Below are 19020 nucleotides of genomic sequence, written 5' to 3'. Positions count from 1 at the left end.
TCGCCCTACGTCCGCGAGTGAGGTTAGTCCCAATACTTTCTGTGGTAACCATGTCTTCTCGAACACGCGAAGTATTGGAGGAATTTATTAATCTGTACAAGGATTCTCCTTGCTTATGGCAAGTAAAATGAAAGAATATCATGATCGCGGAAAGAGAAGGGGGGGGGGGGGCTGCTGACGATTAGTGGAAAAAAAAATTTGAAGAATTAGAGCCTACTGCCAACACAGATGTAGTAATTAAAAAAATTAATAATTTTAGAAGTAATATCCGCATAGAAGCGAATTAGAGAAGAATTCGAATAAAAATGGAAGTGGTGCTGACGAAGTTTATGAGCCGACATTGTGGTATTTCCATCTGTTTGATTTCCTGTTGGGTGTCTTATTTCCCTATTATTGGTGCCACAAGCTACAGGAGTTTCAAGTATGTATCTTCGTCCATCCTTAAGAAATTATGTCAATCTTTTGGCACGAATCTCAGCTCATTCAACAAATTTATGTGTGAATATTTTTGTCTTTTTTTTTTTAACCAGTCTTTGTACCACACTTTTCGTTTCACTTTCTGTTTCTTCATTTTACCCGTTGCTATGAGCAATCCAATGACAGGGAGAGCATCGTCTGCTTACGCCATAATTGCAGGTATGCTACTGACACATACGCCTCAAGGTAACTCTAGGAGACCCGAACGGGTGGGCGCACCCCCCATTTTAGGTCTGCCTTGAGGCGAGCACCTTGAGGCAGTCCTCTGAGGAAAACCGGAGCGTGTGTGACCGGCCTTAAAATAACTTTTAGATGGTGGTTAATTTTTTTTTGTTTACTTAGTTTCGAAGTTTTTAGTTTCGCCAGCTCGAGAAAATTTTCCGACATCGATTTCGGCGCTTTATTTACCGCCTGAGCGACGCAACTCCTGGACATTTGCGCTCGTTTTGCAAACTCCCACCCCCTCCCCCCAACCCCCGTATATTCCCTCCTTCCAGGGCCAGACACCAACCCATAACCATCGGGGGGAATTCCCGGACAGCCCGCCATTAATAATACCCTCGCAAATTGGCCGTAAGAAATAGCGAAGCGTGGAGAAAAGGCTGGCCTGGCGAGGAGAAAGGGTGGGAGGGGGGGAGTTTTAGGGACGGAAGTTCCTGGTAAGGACTTTGGATAAAGTCGCTGCTTTTCGCCGCTGTAATCGGCTCAGACCTCTCTCTCTATCTCTCCGGCGACGTGTTTTTATTGCCGTCGTTAAAAGGTTTCGTAGAGGTACCGTGATGGGGGGAGGGGGAGAAGGGCTCACTGAAACCCCGCGACCTGTTTCAATATCTCCAGCGTGATTTCCTTGTTCGGTATGGCCGTTAAAAGCAGCCCGTCGGGGCCGAACCTTAATGACTCCTTCAACGTATCTATTGCCGACTAGTCGTTAACAACTCTAATTCAATCAATCAAACTGTTGCTCAGTTTACAAAATAAAGAACTCAAAATGCTCAAAAAAATCATTTGAAGTCCATCCTGTGCCTCTGACCGAACTCGAGAAATTTCCAGGTAGACAGCTGCGAACATCTGTTGGAAAGTGCGGCCCGCAGCGCGCATCCCGGGAGTGAAGTTTTCCGTTTCACATCCCCGTGCGCCCGGAAAAACTGCGCGGACTCTTCAAAGCTTTGCGCCGTGTGCAGCGAGAGGGTTGGTTTCAAACCGCCGCGCTGCCTCCCCTTCACGACTAAGTGCGGTGTGTTTACCCTGGGGCATAACGATCGATGGAGTGAATCCAGCACTCCAACTTCGCTCTCCTGCGCGCGAGAAGGCCATGGGGGCGGGAAGAGCTCAAAGAGACGGAGTAGCCCTTCTCCCCCCCCCCTACACCCCCACCAACCCAAACGCTAACCCTCTTATTTTACTTTCGAAATCGACCACACGGAAGTTCGCCTGGAAAAAAGAGCCTGTTTGAACAACCGATTTACAAACATTTACAAACAAATGTGTGGTGCGTGTTACTCAATGTTGTTTGAATGTGATGTGAAGATAAAAAAGAATCACTTATATTTTCTTTTTTTCACTTTATCTTGAACAATTTTGCTGTAGCATGTAAAACCTGATAAATCTTTCTATCGATGTTTGAGGTTTAAAATAATAAAAAAAAAATATATGCTGTGCTAAAGTTGACGTAATATTTACGCATGTGGCGTATGCCAACTAATACGATATGCTACTTTCAGGTAATTGTTACACTATTTTTTCGCCTGCTTACGGCAAACGCAGTTTTCCCTCTGCCCGCGTTAAATCTTCCCCGGCGACCCCCTTTGCCTGAGCACGTTCTAGGGGGTCCCTGCTTGGGCTCAAGTGATGTCCCGCTCGAGTTTTCAAATTTTTAGTTCTACCGACCTTCTCTCTCTCTCTCTCTCTCTCTCTCTCTCTCTCTTCCCCTCTCTCCCCACTCGCCTTAAAACTGCACTATAATCTGGACTCCGGAGGAAGGACTTGTCTGTGGTCGACGTCCCCAGCGGGGCATCACGCCGCCACTGACTTCTGTTCCTTCTTCCGCCGAGACATGTCGACTTCTCTGTGCTCGCCTGTTGTTAGTGTTGTCCAACGATAAACGAAACAATTAGCTCGGCCACGACGTGACCACGTATATTCGGGAATTTTTCTCCAAAAACAAATATACTTTATTCATCCTCCTAAATTAAGTAGTTGCTGGTCGGCGAGTTTGATTTTTGTCGCATCGTGTGTGAGCGGGCTGTGTGCTCCGCGCCGACATGACCACTTTGGGTGTGCCTGAGCTGCCGTCTACATGACATGTGATTCCTGTGTCTTGCGGACGTGATCCGAGCCCACGTAACTGGTACGTGGAATCATTCATATCTATCTAAAATATATCATCTTAAAGTTCACGACCGTTTTGCATTTTAGTGTCCTTTTTTATATATATATATAGCCACTGTTTTGCTTCTCGTGATCCGGTGGGTTCGTGAGAATGGGTTGGTAAGCACCATCTGTGATTTCCCGTGCGCCTCCCCGGGTGGTTGAGCTACCTTCACTGACTCCCGCCGAGCGCCGTGTCACTTACGCCGTATTTCCAGGCGCCACGAAGCTCCGACCTGGGGAAAATAATATTCTTCTTTAATACAATAACCGCCACCACTGAAAAATATCCGATAAGATTTTAAACCGGGGAAGCAAATAGATGCAACGTAAAAACGTAAATCAAACTTAAATAAACATGTGACGGGAACTGTTTTCAAAGACTTTATTATTAATTCTGTACTGATATCGTCCAGCATTAATACATTATGTCTGAAACTTCAAATGTTTGACCATTAAAGAAGATAATCTTCAAACTTGTTTTGTTATTTCTTTAAACCTGATAGTGAATATCATATCTTTCCACGAGTAGTTTCAAAATTAAGCTAATCTATCTTGAGGTATGATTTTAAACGTTCTCTCAACCTCTGACTTTATGGTTGTAGTAAGTTGTTTTTTTTTCCAGTATGCATTCAAGCTTTGAATTAAATAAAAATCAGCAAATGTATAATAAATACGTGCGTTACAGTAAACAATTTTAATCAACTTCTGACAACTATCCCCGTTCGTAACTAAACAGAAGATATTGAATTAGCTACCCTGCACTGTATGTACTTCCGTTACTTGCAGGTTTCTATAGTGCAGTCCCAAAAATCTGACTTTCTATACAGAATCCACAAACAAATGCGAATATCCTTTAAAGATTGGATTCAATGAAAATGAAATTTTTAGGGAAATGCATCACACACACTTTATTCAATTAGGCCTACGTGAACGATTTTCTTGAAGTATTAAATTATATTAACTTTTTTTCTTCCATTAGTTAGTTTATTTTGTTTTATTTAATTTTCCGAGAAAGAAAATATTTTGAAACCGCGTATTGTTTATGAATAACTTAATAGATATTAGTGACAGTAATGATTTAGCTTATTACACATTTCATAGACTTAATTAGTTCTTTTAGGGACACGTTCGATTGTCCCAAAAGTACTTCAGATATTCTAAAAAAAATAATATAAATTTTTCATGTAAAAAAAAGGTTGTACAAGTCTGAAAGAAAAATATTTGGTGAAATCAGAACAATCAGTCCATTAAACGGATTTTAATGACATCCGCTAATTCAATGAATTGAATTAAATTCATATATAATGAGCATGTACGAGCTTAAATTAGTCACGCTTGCCCTTAACATAGGTTACAGTTCACACATGACTTATGAGAAATGTGATGCAATGCAGACTGTTTCGAACAAATTGTTTTTGTATTCCTAAGCATATAGAAGAGTAGTATATAAATGTATTTCCAGCTACTGGTGCTGGTGAAAGGTGTTGGTGTCCGCCATCTTGGTTATTATCTCATGGTGTTAATGTTGAATGACCTTGACCTTTGACCGACCTTCAAAAATTGCCATAGACTCCAAATTTTCCAATATATGCTAAATATTCGGCAAAAATACCAGTTTTGGAGAAAAAATTCAGCAAAAAATCTTATAAAAAACCGGGGAAAAAATTTCCGATTTGAAGGGAAAATCCCCTCTGGAGGGAAAAATTCCCATTTTAATTCTATAAATAAATGCTGATGACTTAAAAATTCCCCAAAGCAGCTTAAATTCCCGTCCAAAAGCCGTCCTAAGCAACCTAGGAAATGACCTCGGCCATTAGGATGGCATGGACGTCATTATGAAATGTTATGTCCGGCTGCAACTATAGTTACGGCCACCATCTTAAAAATCCGTAATTATTAACAGAAATAAGAGTGAGAAATTGTAAACTTTATAAAAAGTGTATACAATAAAATTTTAATAAAAACATTCTACCAATTTAAAATTATGTCATGACGTCCACCATCTTGCAAACCTGTTATTATCCAAACAAGGAAAAATTTTTGATGAATAAATCATTTTTTTAACACAATTTTATAAAAAATTTAATTTTGAAAAAGTTCTTATATCATGGTGTCTGTGGTTTGAACCCGATGCTAGCAAAAAAAAAAATCGAAGTATTTTTCCTCCAAAGAGGTTACCAGCAGACTGGCCTCCCACCACTTCTACCAGTGCGTATAATACATAATCCAGTATGATGTCACGTCAGCCATCTTGAATTCCACATCTTATTTTCGTCAACTGGAGGCCACCATCTTTGATTATGACATAACAGCCACCATCTAATATTATGACATTATAGCCGCTATCTTGTTTTCGACTGCTATAGGCAGCCATCTTTATTTTCAGCACTTGTTACCAGGAGCCTAGTGTCATGTAGTACAACATCGTCTACTAGAGAATGCTGCCGCCATATTGACGCTATAGTCCAATAGTAATTATGACCGTGGCATCTGAATTTTTTCTGCCATAATGAAAATCTGTGATTATTAATCTCTAGATTAAAAAAAGTAAAAAAATCATCAAAACTTCATTTATAAATTTACTGATTGTTTCGATTAATTCTTGATCTTGGTTCGATCCTTGGTCTATACAGAATAGGTAATTCAATTAAATATCTCATGAATTTAACATAAAAAATAAAAACCACAAAAAATTACAAAAAAAAAATTAAATCTTATACTTCTACATGAGTACTTGAAAAAGTAATCCAATAAACATTTAGTTCTGCGTTGGATTTATTTGACTAATTCTCAATTCTAAACGGTTTATTGAAGACAGACCAGACAGATCCTTTTTCTGCGTAGTATTTTATTCTTTTAAAATATGTCATATAACATGAAAGTTCTGATTAACGCGAACACGCAACTTTGACCCGAATCAAACGAATTAGAACGACTTAGTTCCGGTTCGGCAAGCCGCTCTTTCGCGCGGGCAAACTCAGGGCGTATGTGCCTGTTGGAGCAGTTTTAATCAATTACAGAAAAACCTTTCAGTTGGGTGAGAAAATTGGTTTACCGTTTTAATGCTTTGATTTGTCGCTAAAATAAGCTACATTAAACATGTTTCCAATGGCGGCTCCGGGAAGACCTCTCGGGCAGGGCTCTCACACGCAGGAGGATGCAGTTAATAATCATGACGTTGCCCTTGGGATATTCACAAAATATATGGCCTCAAATACTGAAATTTAGTATTTTCGTACAAATTTTGATTGAAAGAAGAGTTTAGCACATTAACGGAAGTATTTAAGTTAACATTAATATTCCATACAAAGAAATTAGAAGTAAAATTTGGGCTCGGAAGGGGCTATCGCCCCCTGCGCCCTTCCTTTGGAGCCACGCTTGCATGTTTATATAATAGAATATAAATATCTAACTATGTCCAATTTGAATGAGGTGAAATGTAATTTTTTTTTCAGTAAATATGCAATTTTTTTAAATCACTCTCATTACTTTAACCATAGCCAATTAGTACGTTTCACACACGCACCTCATTGACCTTGGCACGAAAGCCTATAAAACACACTTTACAGCGGGTAATTTGAATTGTTCCAGCATTACTAGCATTCTTTTCATAAAACCGTATTCTCGTGCAAGAGTGTACTCAGAATTTCATTTTGCTTTAGAATCGTTTCCTGTTTTAGTGGGATTTATGTTTTTTTTTTTTTTAATTCAGCCAGCCGCGCACTTAACCACGTGAATTTGTTTTGTTGATTGCTCACTCGGTTTATTTACAATCAATATTCTGATACAATGGGCACGGGACAGTTAATCCTTCCGATATCAAATCTCAATGTACTTGGATATCGTAGCGTGCCATGCATGTGTTATTATTCCCGGCAAATGAAAAAAAAAAACAGAACTGTAACAACGTCTACTTTCAAATTCCCGGCAGGCTACTTCAGAGGCCACTCTAGTGTTTCAGGGGCACTACGCAACCCACGTTAACCTTATAAGATTCAATGCTATTTACATTTTCCTTATAACTAATTAACTAATTTATATTTCGATATGATGCTTGCTTGATATGTAAGACAACGATGCTCTCATCAAAGCCACTTTCTTCAAAAACGTGCATAAATTATGGTTCAAACCTAGACAATACGCTTATGCATATTAGTAAAGATTAGTATAAAACCATAATTTATGCACGTTTTTGAAGAAAGGGGCTTTGATCAGAGCATCGTTGTCTTACATATCAAGCAAGCATCATTTCAAAATCTATATTAGTTAATTAGTTATAAGCAAAATGAAAATAGCATTGAATCTTATGAGGTTAACGCGGGTTGCGTAGTGCCCCTGAAACACTGGAGTGGCCTCTTCATGTAGCGAGTTAAAAATCACGTGTCCGGTCCCTCCGCACGACCGCCAAGCAGAGCCATCTGCACGGCGCTCCGCGTAAATACTTGATCGCCTCGCCCGCGCGGCAGTTGCCTCGCCCGCCGCCAGGAGCGCTGCGACCGCGACTGCCGGGGTCCTCGCGGTCCCTGATTGGTCACGGCCATCGCGTCGAGGGACGCCGCTGTGAAATATTCATGCCGGACGCAGAGTCCCTCCATCTTCCCGAGAGGCGTCCTTGGGGGGTTACACCCCTTTTTTTTTTCGAGAGTTTCAGCCCCCCTTTTTCCCCAACCGACACGAGTGATAAAAGTTTCAAAAGATCGGGGCGGCCATCGGTAAACTTAGACGCGGCGCCGCGCGGGAGCCGTGTGGTGAAATTTTAATCGCGCCATCAACGTAAACGATAATGGCTTTTCACGCGTGCGCGTGAGAAGAGGCAGTTAAGGGAGCTTACGAAAGGGCCCTCGAGTGCGCGAGGGTGATTCGATATGGTTCGCTATCTACGTGTTCTCGCCTCTTCCTCGTCGGTCGTCGTTGCTCGTGGTCGCTTAACGAAGATCCGTGTCCTCGCCATATTGGATCTGGTAATTGCTGTGTTGTCATTACATAAAAAAAAATACATATGTCGCAATTATGTAATGACACGGAATGATTAAAAAATATTTTTTCTAATTTTTTTTACGCTTTTATCGCCTGGTATCTTTGAATATATATACTGTATAGAAGTCGCCAGCCCAGGTTAAAATTTCTAATACGGTTTTGAGGTAGTTGGTTAATTCACCGCCGCAATCGCCACCATCTCTAGGGCATCGACTTGTGGTGGTCCCTAGCGGACAAGTGCCGAACTCTTCAAACACCCCTTCCCCCTCCTGTTGAACGACGTTGAGCTGCATTGAATGATGGAAGAGGGGTGCGGGGTATGACAGCAGGCGACAGTGCTGCGCTCTAACGTGTAAATAACAACTAAGACGATACAGGGCGTTACGACAGCGCACTGCAGCGGTGAAGTTCCCAAGCTGCTCATCATACGCTTCTGAAAAACGTAGAGTAAATCCTATCCACTCGCGACTTCTATACAGTATATATATTCAAAGCTGGTATTGACTAACAGACTCTAGCGTGTCAGCACCTGGAGAAAATCACTGATTCTATCTGAGCGTTTGCACTCGGCTACGAGTGTTATATTCAGAAATGTTCCAGAGCTAGATTCTATGGTACGTTAAGACATTAAAACTGAAAAATTAAGCATGTTTACTGCAAATTGTAAATATCTTTTTTTTTTTGGTTCATCCAAGATGACGAGTTATAATCTGAACTACTTAAGAGCTACGCTCAAGTGACGATGGTCGTAGGTTCTATCCACAAACGCGGCCACATTACTTATGAGTCATCGAGTTGATAACGCATTTCGAAGTCCATTGTAACCTGTGACGTCATATACTTACATTTAGGTCTACTTTGCTCTTGTTTCTTATTGTGATTGTTACTCTCATTCTCTCTCTCTCTAAATGTGTCTATGGTGACCGACAGTACCTACCTAACATTACCTGCCAAAATGAATGATGGGTGAATATTCAGGGCCTTTAAGGGGGTGGGGAATGGGTATGAAGATAGAGAGAGATAGGCTGTATCGAGTCTTGAAGCCGAAAACATGGCTGAGATTTTTCAAACGCAACATGTTTCATGATGGGACGGTATAATTTAGTGCATTATTTGAAAGAAAGAAAAAAATTATGAGAATTCACCAATAACACTAGCTAATTTAAAACACAAGCGGAAAACACATCTTAGTACAATGCTTATTATTATCTTGTTTTAGCAACGCCGGAAAGTGTTAATTACTTTTCAGCAACTGTATGCCTATGATTAATGTTTAGTTTCCTGTAAATAAGCCTTTTTTATTAAATTTTGTAATGGTTACATCTTATCTTTGAATATATAGTTAAAGCTTTCTTCTGCTTTGTATCTTATAACCTATTTTATCATCTATTTTGTTTATGTTAAAGTTATTTTTTGTAAAATTTAAATGTATGTAAAAACAGAAAATGTGTTTGAGCATAAGAAAAGGCTTATCGCCTCACCGGAACTTCACCACCAATAAAGACAGTTATAAAATAAAAATAAATAAATCGACTAAAGGTTAAAGTTGTGAACATTCATATTTCGGGATTTAGTGGTTAGATTTTCAATTTACCGAGCTAAAATATTACGCTAAATCTCAAATAGCTCCATAAAAATCATATCCGGCTGTTTTCCAGCCTAAAATGTTTTAGATGGAAAAGTTTTAAATTATTGCAGTGGCTAATTGAAACTGCCAACCTGAAATTATTAGAAGGTTCAAATTAGACCGAATTGTAGTTCCTAATTTCAATGCAAGAAATAATGATGTCACGTAAAATCTCCTGCATCCTGAATCCCCAAAAACCTAAATCACCGATTTGGAGTTATTTAGGTTGGCTTTACTAACTATTTCAACCAGTTGTATTTACCTAAGACAAGAGAGTATATTTAAGAGTGATTCAGCTATCTCCGAACTACATGGTTACCGACTCGGTGTTCAGAAATCGAGTCTGCCAGGAATTTGTTTCGAACCATAGACCTTCACCACAAAGGCTACAAAGGTCTCAGCTATCACCACCCCTGAGGAGTACCAATGAATCTAAAATGAAAATTATTTGTCTTTTCGCAAGATAACTGATAAGTCACGCAGTCTATGAAATGAGTCTTATCAGTTGTATATTCTTGTCAGAGAAATGCAATCTACATTCTTATTTTCTGTATATATAAATTTCAGGACACTGCTTGCTCAATATATTATTTTTAAATATACAGTTTGTAGAAAAAAATATAAAATATCTAGCAGAAAAACATTTTCATTTAAGAGCATACAAGTGGTTCAGCCGAACTCTATAACGCAGTCTGATGCACGGTAAGGCATGGGTATAGATTTGTATCGTCTTAATTTTTCTGGTAATTTAAAGTCAATGGAAGTGTCAAAACAAACTGGTAAACAGTCCATCATATGGGAAACGTTGCGGTTTTGCCATGAGACGGTGGGTTTTCTCGGAGTATTCCTGTTTCCCTCACTTCCATTCCGTCAATGCTCCAGCAGCTTAAGGTCACAGGAGAAGAATCTACGTCATGACTTGTTATTACTGACTGGTTCTCAGGACCGGCTACTAATTCTACTACCACCAGTCCGAGATTTTAATTTAATTTTACAACTATGCCTGCGTTATAATTTTATTTGGTAATGTTCTTAAACATTTAATGGAAGTTATAAAAATTGTTATGGGGTTAAATGCATTTCCCCCCCCCCCCCCCCCCAGGACGACAAACTTATAAGTGGAAACTCGCCGTATTGGCGATATGCTGCCTGGTATCTTTGAAGCCTGCGAGATAGACCACCAGCGTTGCAGTTGATGCCTGAGATATAGAGCACCCGCCGTACGCGACCAAAAAAAATGTTCCACTGTATAAAAAAAACCATCCAGTGACAGGAAATGACGTCGTAGCTCTGTCGTATCGACCATTACGACCAACCAAACGGTCAGGGATTTAGACGTTCTATCACTCTAGTACAAAGAGATTCCAATGGGAAGGGGCTCGCTCCATTGTGTTGCCAAATATAGTTTACAGGTTCACCCTCTACTAATTGGGGAAATAGCCATCCATTCAACATAGGTGGCGCTACAAACGATAAAACGACAAAGCAGTACTCGCGCATGCATTTATCTAAAACTGTTTAAGTTGCTCTTCAATTGTGTTCTTGAACCAAAACTCTAGACAACGCTTAGAGTTGATACTATTAAAATTTATAACTGGGACGTTGTTTTATGGACATACACTGTATACAAATACATGCATAGGTATGTAAATTACACCAACAGCTATGATACGATTACCAAAACATAGAAATTTTACTTATACACCTTTGACAGTTTTTTTACTTGAGCACAAGAGTAAAAATACTAACATCGGTGGAGACTCTACTGCCACATACATTTAGTGTAAAATTACACAATGGATTTTATTACAGTGCAACTATGTGAGCGGGCCTCGATTTGCTTCGCGTGAATGCCACGTGCGTGGGAAAACGGGGGAAATTGAAGGTTGGTTGGTTGGAAGGCGTGGCGCGCGCCTGTAAATCGAGGGAAGCCGAAAATGTACATCAAGTTCTGTCCCTGCCTGAACACGCCCGAATATTCACCTTCGGCCAACCTCGGGTTTATATATATATATATCTGTTTATTTTAATGTAGCTATGCTAACCTAACCGTCCATAGTGTTTTAAAGTGTTTTAATGTAGCTAACCTAACCGACCACTTTTAATATTTGAATCCCGAGGTTGGCCGAAGGTGAATATTCGGGCGTGTTCGGGCAGGGACAGAACTTGATGGACATCTTAGGCCTCTCGTAACTCGAGTCCGCGCGGCCGTTTGCACTGCGCCGACGTCGACGGAACTCGTCAGCAGACGGCAAGCAGGTCTGTCCCTTGGAGTCAGCGGTCATCAACTAGACGGGTGGGTTGCGGATGTTCGCTCGCCCGGATGCAAATCTCCGCTGGGATCCGACGCGCCTCGACGCCTCGCCCCAGATCGCCACAAGAGCAGCCGCGAGGACCAGACTCGATCCCCGCACACCGGCCTAGTGATTCGAAGCCTTCCTCTCGCATTTCCATTGGTTCATCCCACTGAGCCTAGCGTTTCATTTCTTAACATTCACAACTTAAAACTTTAAAACTTGAAACATGGACAGTTAATAACAAATAGTTACAATCAAGAAACTTTGCTCAGAAGTCTTCTTTGATAACAGCACATAACTCTTAAGGGGCCCGCCTCGTCAGGGGTGTATTTGCGACAGCGAGGCGGGATGATAAGCTCGAAGCTCGCTGGTGCTTCTAGCGCGGTGTCTGTCGCCTCTGAACTGGCACGCAGTCTTCTCGTCGTGCACAGGACAACTGTGAAATTTGACCAGTGACCGTGACATTATACGGTAGAGAAATGAAGATAAAGGTGTAATGCTTTTCAGGTATTATCTTTGACAGTTGCATAACAGAACGTTTAAATAAATTAAAATTAGCTTAAAATTGAAATTATTTTTCGTTATACGATTCGGTTATCAAAGAGGTTTTGCTTATGTGAATTTTAATAATTTACAGCCAAACTGTTTTCATATTTATTAATTTTTTGGTTTTCAAACACTTATTTTATGAGAAACAGTTTGCAATTTTTTTTAACTGTACATTGTACATACTATTTTCTACATTCAGGTATTCGTAATGAATATATACATCCGACAAAACAAACCCCATCGAATTCTGTCAAGTTGTTCAGATTAAATTATTGCTTTCTTATAAACTCGTAGTTTATGCACGGTTCGACCTATCCTATCCTATTAAATAAAGGCATCGGCCATGGGCTACACATATAGTTTCGGGGTACCGCATAAAACTGCAATCAAGAGTAGTAGGACCGGCATTCGAACTCATGCTTCGGTGGGAACAAGAGACTTTACTCTCCACTCCTCAAACACACACGCATTCACTCACCAACACATACACACACTATTACTAGCATCCATTATTTATTTAAAAATTAGCTGTCACCGTATTGAAATAAAGGACGATGCACCCATTGCAACTCCTTAAGGTATAAATAAAAATACAATTTTGCTGGTCACCCAGATTTTCTTTTAGCAGATGCAACAGTATTTATTAAAATATGCTGAGATGCTGACAAACAACACTTGTAAACCAAAAGAAAAAGAATATAAACACAAAATATCGAAATAAATCGATACAATTGAATGTTTTGAACACAGAGATGATTAGAATTTCACTACTAATTAATTTAGTACAATTTATTACACTAGAACAACAATTGTATGTTTCCATCGTCGTCTTGGAAGAGAGTGGTGTATTAACATTGCTACGTAGCGCCATGTTGGTTCCACTTGCACTTCTATGGTGACTACGAGAAATTGTATGTGGCGAGGCCTTATAGCTGTAATATTGGAAGTTAATTACGGATACGTCAATTGCACATTGCACACATTATTCTCAAGCCTCTTAACATTCATAGATTTTTTTTTTCAAATGAGTATGTATTTTAAAAACACATAAAACCTATCAATGTACTGAACAAGCATTAACGCTTAAGCCCCGAAGATGACGATGAAAGGACTTCACACAATTTCAGTGTCTTGCTTGTTAGAACCCTTCTATACATATAAAAATTAATACTTATTTGTTTGTCTCGTATGCGTCCTAAATCATCCATAAGATCACGAAGAAAATTTGCACACTTGACCTTTCAAACTCGAGAAAGGTCACTGTCTGGGTGATATGTTGAAAAACCACCTTTATTCCCCGTTCCCACCCTCTTAAAACAGAACTTTCACACTACTTAATGGAATTTTGTTCACTTTGAATTCAAAATAAGGTGAAAAAAAGGGGGCAGGTCACTGTCTTCATGAAGAATATCCCAAACCCTTTCCAACCCCTAAAACAGAATTTTTGTACTTTTTGATGAAATTTTGCACACTTGGCGTCAAAATTAAGAGAAAGATAACAGTCTCTATGTCCGATTTAAAAAAAATTCTTCCATCCCCTTGTCTACATGCGATTTCGAAAAACCCCCTCTTATTTCCCATACAACCCCTAAATCAGTATTATTGTACTTCTTGATGAAATTTTGCAAACTCGACGTTTATATTAAGAGAAAATTAACTGTCTTGGTTTGATTCAAAATCTACTGATATAAAATTATCATATAAGATTCCAAAAACCACCCTCATCTATCTTTCCCGCCACTTAAAGTATACTGGTACAACTTAAAACAACTGGCATACTTGACATTCAAAAAAAGGAGGTGGTAAATTATTTTATAAATCTGTTTTTCATTAAAAAAGTTTATTAATACATTATATTTAAGAAACACCATTCCATACCCCTTTCTAACCCCTTTAAGGAAAATGTTTTACTCCTTAAATAATCTTTTCACATTTGATGTTAAAAATTAAAATTAATTTTATCCCTAACCTTTTTCCTGGCTATATGAATTTTATAAATACGAAACTACCCATGTTCCACTTTAAAACCCTTAAAGCAGATTTTTGGCTCTCCTTGGTGAATTATGAACAATTCACGTACAAAAAAAGAGAATTTATAGTCAACATCCATTTGAAGAAAAAGATCACTGAAAACTTGCGATTACGAAAAACCACCCCCGTTTCCCTTTCCTACCCCTTAAAGCATTATTTTGGCCTTTCTAGATGAAATTTTGCACGTTTGGCGTTAATAATAAGAGCATTACTAGCTACTTCTGATTTTAACGAAAAGTTAATTGAAAACATGAGATTTTGGTATACTACTTTCCTCCGTCTTTTTCTCCCACACTCTCCCCCTCCACACTTCACCTTCTACCCCTTGAATATGAATTTGAGTAACTCTTGGTGAAATTCTGCAAACTTGACGTTAAAATTAAGAAGACAGCAATTACCGTCATATACGATTTTAAAAAAATCCCCTTCACTCTGTGTTCAGCCTGGGCAACGCCGGGTACTTCAGCTAGTTATAAATTAATAATGTTCTTTCCCTGGCGAGCTCTATTTTTTTTAATGAATTAGCCCCATGCTTGGAATTCTACGTGGAATAGTAAACAGCTTTCGTGAAGAATCTGAACTAAATAATTCAGTTGCGAACTGATTTAATGATCATAAATGACAAAGGAAGTTCTCTCTTTGAATATGGGTAGCTTTGTTACAGACTCGATTACTAACTTCGTTATGTCATTTTACAATCGACAAGTCAATCCAATCAATTTTTTTTGGGAATGAAGGCAGCAAAATAATCAGCCAATATGCATGCGCACGAATCGTGACTCTCATGCAAAGTGTTTCAGAACAAAAAAGCCAGACTTATCGTGAGTGAGACCACAAATTGTGGTTGTCATACTGGTTTATGTTTGCAGCAACCCCTGGCTGTCTAGCGGTTGGGTATTGCGAAACCAGACACCCGACCAGGCAATACACGCTATTCAAACCAAACTTAAATATTAAGCACACCGCAATTGTCACACAAATTAAGGATTGAGCTGTAAGATAAAGATCTCGCAAATTTCCGACACAAATATAATTTAATATTCTATCAGAAAACTAAGTGATGCTTACCAAAACTTACAAAAAAAAAATTTTGATTTTATAGTTACCACAAAAAAGTATAGCTATAAAAAATACACCCTCAAAATTATTGTTATTGACTAACTACACACTGTTAGAAATAACAGTAAAATTCCGGACTTTTCAACGACGAATTTAACTCAAATAAACGAAGAGTTCTCCGTAATTTCAAATAACAGAATCTTCGTAGGAACAACGTCGTATTTAGACTTCAAAGTAGTATGATTCGTTCTAAACTACGGTGAACAAACACTTATACAACAGAAGATTGTTCTTACTGTAAACTTGACCAGTTTTTGAATATGTTGTAAATATACCAAGAATATTCTTTTGGACTCGTGTTCAGAGCAAGTTAAATCTGTGGCCGTAAATTCACGAAGATGGCCGTAAATTAACGCAAATCCCTGGATGATTTGTAACCAGCATTCTTCGTAAATTAAAAGTGAAAATTTTTAACAATGCACGAACGCGGGGCTAACCACGACCATTTTCTACCTTAATTTCGCTTTACAAAACTTATTTTTACCAAAAATTTACAAACTTTTTTTTTGTTGGTGGGCCTCTTTAGGCTTTGGTCTCACTGAGATTTTGACATAACTCCCTTGAATTCGTTTTTCTGCCCCAAATATTTTTAATAGAAATGCGCTTATTCTTTTATACATCAACATATACTCATTAGTTCATTACGTGTAATATAATGGGTGTAAAAGATGCGTAAGTATTCGTGATTATTATAACTTGCGCGACCTTTTACATTATACTGCACTCAGGGAATTTTCTGTTGAAACATTCGTGCCGTAACAGCAAATGAAAGGGAGGTATCATGTTAAATTTTCAGTTATAGCACTTAAGTAATTGTATTTACGTAAAATAAAGTAAAAGACAACTTGGCGTGTTAGGCCGAACCTTAAAATCTACGTTCATATCATTCCGCCATGAGACAAAAAAAAACGAAACAAAGTTATAAAGCCAAGTTGTCTGTAAGAATGTGTGCTGAGCTGTTACAACATAATGATGATGTTAACTATCCAAACCTCTTGTTGACGCAAGCGTTCTTTGTATACAGTATTTTATTTTTTTTCATCGTCTCCCGTGAGGAATGGCTGTATGCGCCACGTGTGTGCTGTGCGCAGTTCTGGTCGGCGTACGTGCCCTGCGGCTCGCAGTACCTGGACTCGGTGCAGCTGACCTTGGAGCAGATCGACGTGATCCGCCGCCTGGTCGACAAGTACCCCTCGCAGATGGTGCTGGCGACCACGGCCGACGGTGCGCCTCCTGTCACAACTTACAAACACACAACTTAGAAACACACGACTTAGAAACACATAACTTAGAAAAACACAAGACAGAATCTTCTAAGTTATGCCTGTTCTAAGTTTTGTGTTTCTAAATTATGACGTTTCTAAGTTGTGTGGTTCTTCGTTGCGTGTTTCTAAGTTATTACACTTATAAGTTGTGTGTTTCTAAGTTGTAATAGTTCTAAGTTATGACTTTCTAAGTTATGACGTTTCTAAGTTGCGTGGTTCTGCGTTGCGTGTTTCTAAGTTATGACAGTTCTAAGTTGTGTGTTTCTAAGTTGTGATGGTTCTAAGTTATGACGTTTCTAAGTTGTGTGTTTCTACGTTGTGTGTTTCTAAATTGTGTGTTTCTAAGTTGTGTGTTTTTAAGTTATGATCGTTCTTTCTTATGACAGTTCTAAGTTACATGGATTTTTTAGAGGTTTCTAAGTTGTGACTGTTCTAAGTTGTGTGTTTCTAAGTTATGTGTGGTTCCCGCCTCCGGACAGACCCTCGCGGCTGTCGCCCGCCTCCCGCGAGTTCTTCACCCCCCCCCCCCCTCCTTTCTCTCTTGCAGCGCCACGGAGACGGAGCCGGATCCCCGGGAACATTCCACCTTCGCGTCTGCTGCCTCCACTGTGCGCGGAAACGTTAAAAAAAAATGCCAACAAATGAGACTGTATTTCAAGGTTACGAAATATTAATTTAATTTCAAATATATATATTATGCTTCGAGGTAATAAAAGGTAGTCCTATAACTGATAAAACTCTTACTAATGATATTTTATTATTGTTAAAATTTCTTCTTTTATTATTTAATTTATGTTATGAATTATATAACATTAAAGTTTAATATATAATTCAAACGTAATAATAAAATGTAATTAAGGTTATTATTACTATTGCATTACTATGGCATTTACGTATATAATTTATAAAAAAAACACTACTGAGTAATAATATAACACTTGATATTTTTAACATATTTAGAACATAAACAAACATGGCTACCACCGCAGTCAAGTACTCGGCTTCTATTGGTAGCACGGAGCAACGTAAACGGAAGAGCTCAGCATTGCCGAGCTAATCCGTGCGGGTCCGTCTCCGTTTACGTGTCGTTACAGGATGGGCTTAAGGGCAACACCGGCTGGTGTACTATACGCCTCTTCGCCTCTATGCGCCAGGCGCCCAACTGGCGCGCAGTGTTCGCGTACCTGGTGACGCGCCTGTAGGTGACCTCAAGCGGTGACCCTCATATTTTGTACCGGAATATTCAAGATAAAGGCTACCTGCACTTTGCTATACCACTTATAATTCCGTGTTTAATTTTTTTCTTCTTAAAAAAAATCCGCGAAAGCACCCGTTTTAGCCTTTTTCCTCTGTCCAAAACTTAAAGACATAACCATTAAATGAACGAAACTTGTATGTATAAGTGCAATGGCTCTTAAATGTTGTTCGTAATTAGACACTATCAATAAGTCTTAAATGGTATGTAAATGGCGCGTTAGTCTCACACGCAAATTTTGAATATTTCATTTTCTCAAATATTACTATTATTTTTAAGGACTAATGCTTAAATTTTATCACGATACTTCCTTTGAATTTGCTGTTCATTCATAAGTTTTTTTTTTTTTTCAACAAATTTTATATCCAAGGAGTCTATATTTAATGTCGGTTGGCTTATGTGTAAGTAACTGTCAGTATGTCTTTCACACAAACTTTACATATATGTTTTACATATTCAACAGCACTAATGTATATAGGCTATATATTATATTTATTTATGACTTGTTTTAAGAAAATAACCAAACAAAATTGACTTAAAAAGTATTAAATCATTAAATAGAAACTTAAAATGAGTGTACAGTTATCTTGTCTCACGAAAAACCACACCTGTTGGCGTTCAAAAAGTCTACTATTCACTGGGATTATAGTGGACGCCCTCGTTCACTAAATCCTGGCTACACTGTATCGTATTTTTTTATATAAATGGAACAGAAAAATTCATGTAAAATTACAGATATTTGTCAATTTTGTACATTTACGAGAAAACCACTGTGTCATTACAAAATAGTGTTCGCAGTAATTCTGAGTTCAAATTCTTGCCCTGCCCTGCTTTTATGCTGTACTGCCAAAAGTCCATGATATTCCAGCGCACATTAATAAGCACGATATAATAAAAAAATGAAGGTCAGATTATTAAATATTCCGTTAGCTTTTCCACGGTTTAAAAAAAAATGCTTGAATGAAACGTAAAATTTAAATATATAATTATGTGTAAATTTTAGTACGGAATAACTCAGTGTTACCTCGAGGGAAAAAAAAAAAGGTATTTCAG

General features: G+C 38.6%; 1 protein-coding gene across 1 annotated transcript in view; it reads left to right on the top strand.

Moving 5' to 3' along the window:
- Positions 1–19020, top strand: part of LOC134534540 (dipeptidase 1-like) — a 153715-nt gene that overhangs the window by 100840 nt on the left and 33855 nt on the right. Inside the window, exon 7 of the mRNA XM_063373023.1 lies at positions 16539–16671. Within this exon, the coding sequence (XP_063229093.1) occupies positions 16539–16671 (133 nt within the window). The remainder of the gene's footprint in view (positions 1–16538; positions 16672–19020) is intronic.

The sequence above is a fragment of the Bacillus rossius genome, chromosome 7 (genome assembly GCF_032445375.1).
Source record: "Bacillus rossius redtenbacheri isolate Brsri chromosome 7, Brsri_v3, whole genome shotgun sequence".
NCBI lineage: Eukaryota > Metazoa > Arthropoda > Insecta > Phasmatodea > Bacillidae > Bacillus > Bacillus rossius.
Note: the sequence above shows the minus strand (reverse complement) of the source record. Positions and strands in the feature narration are given on the sequence as shown.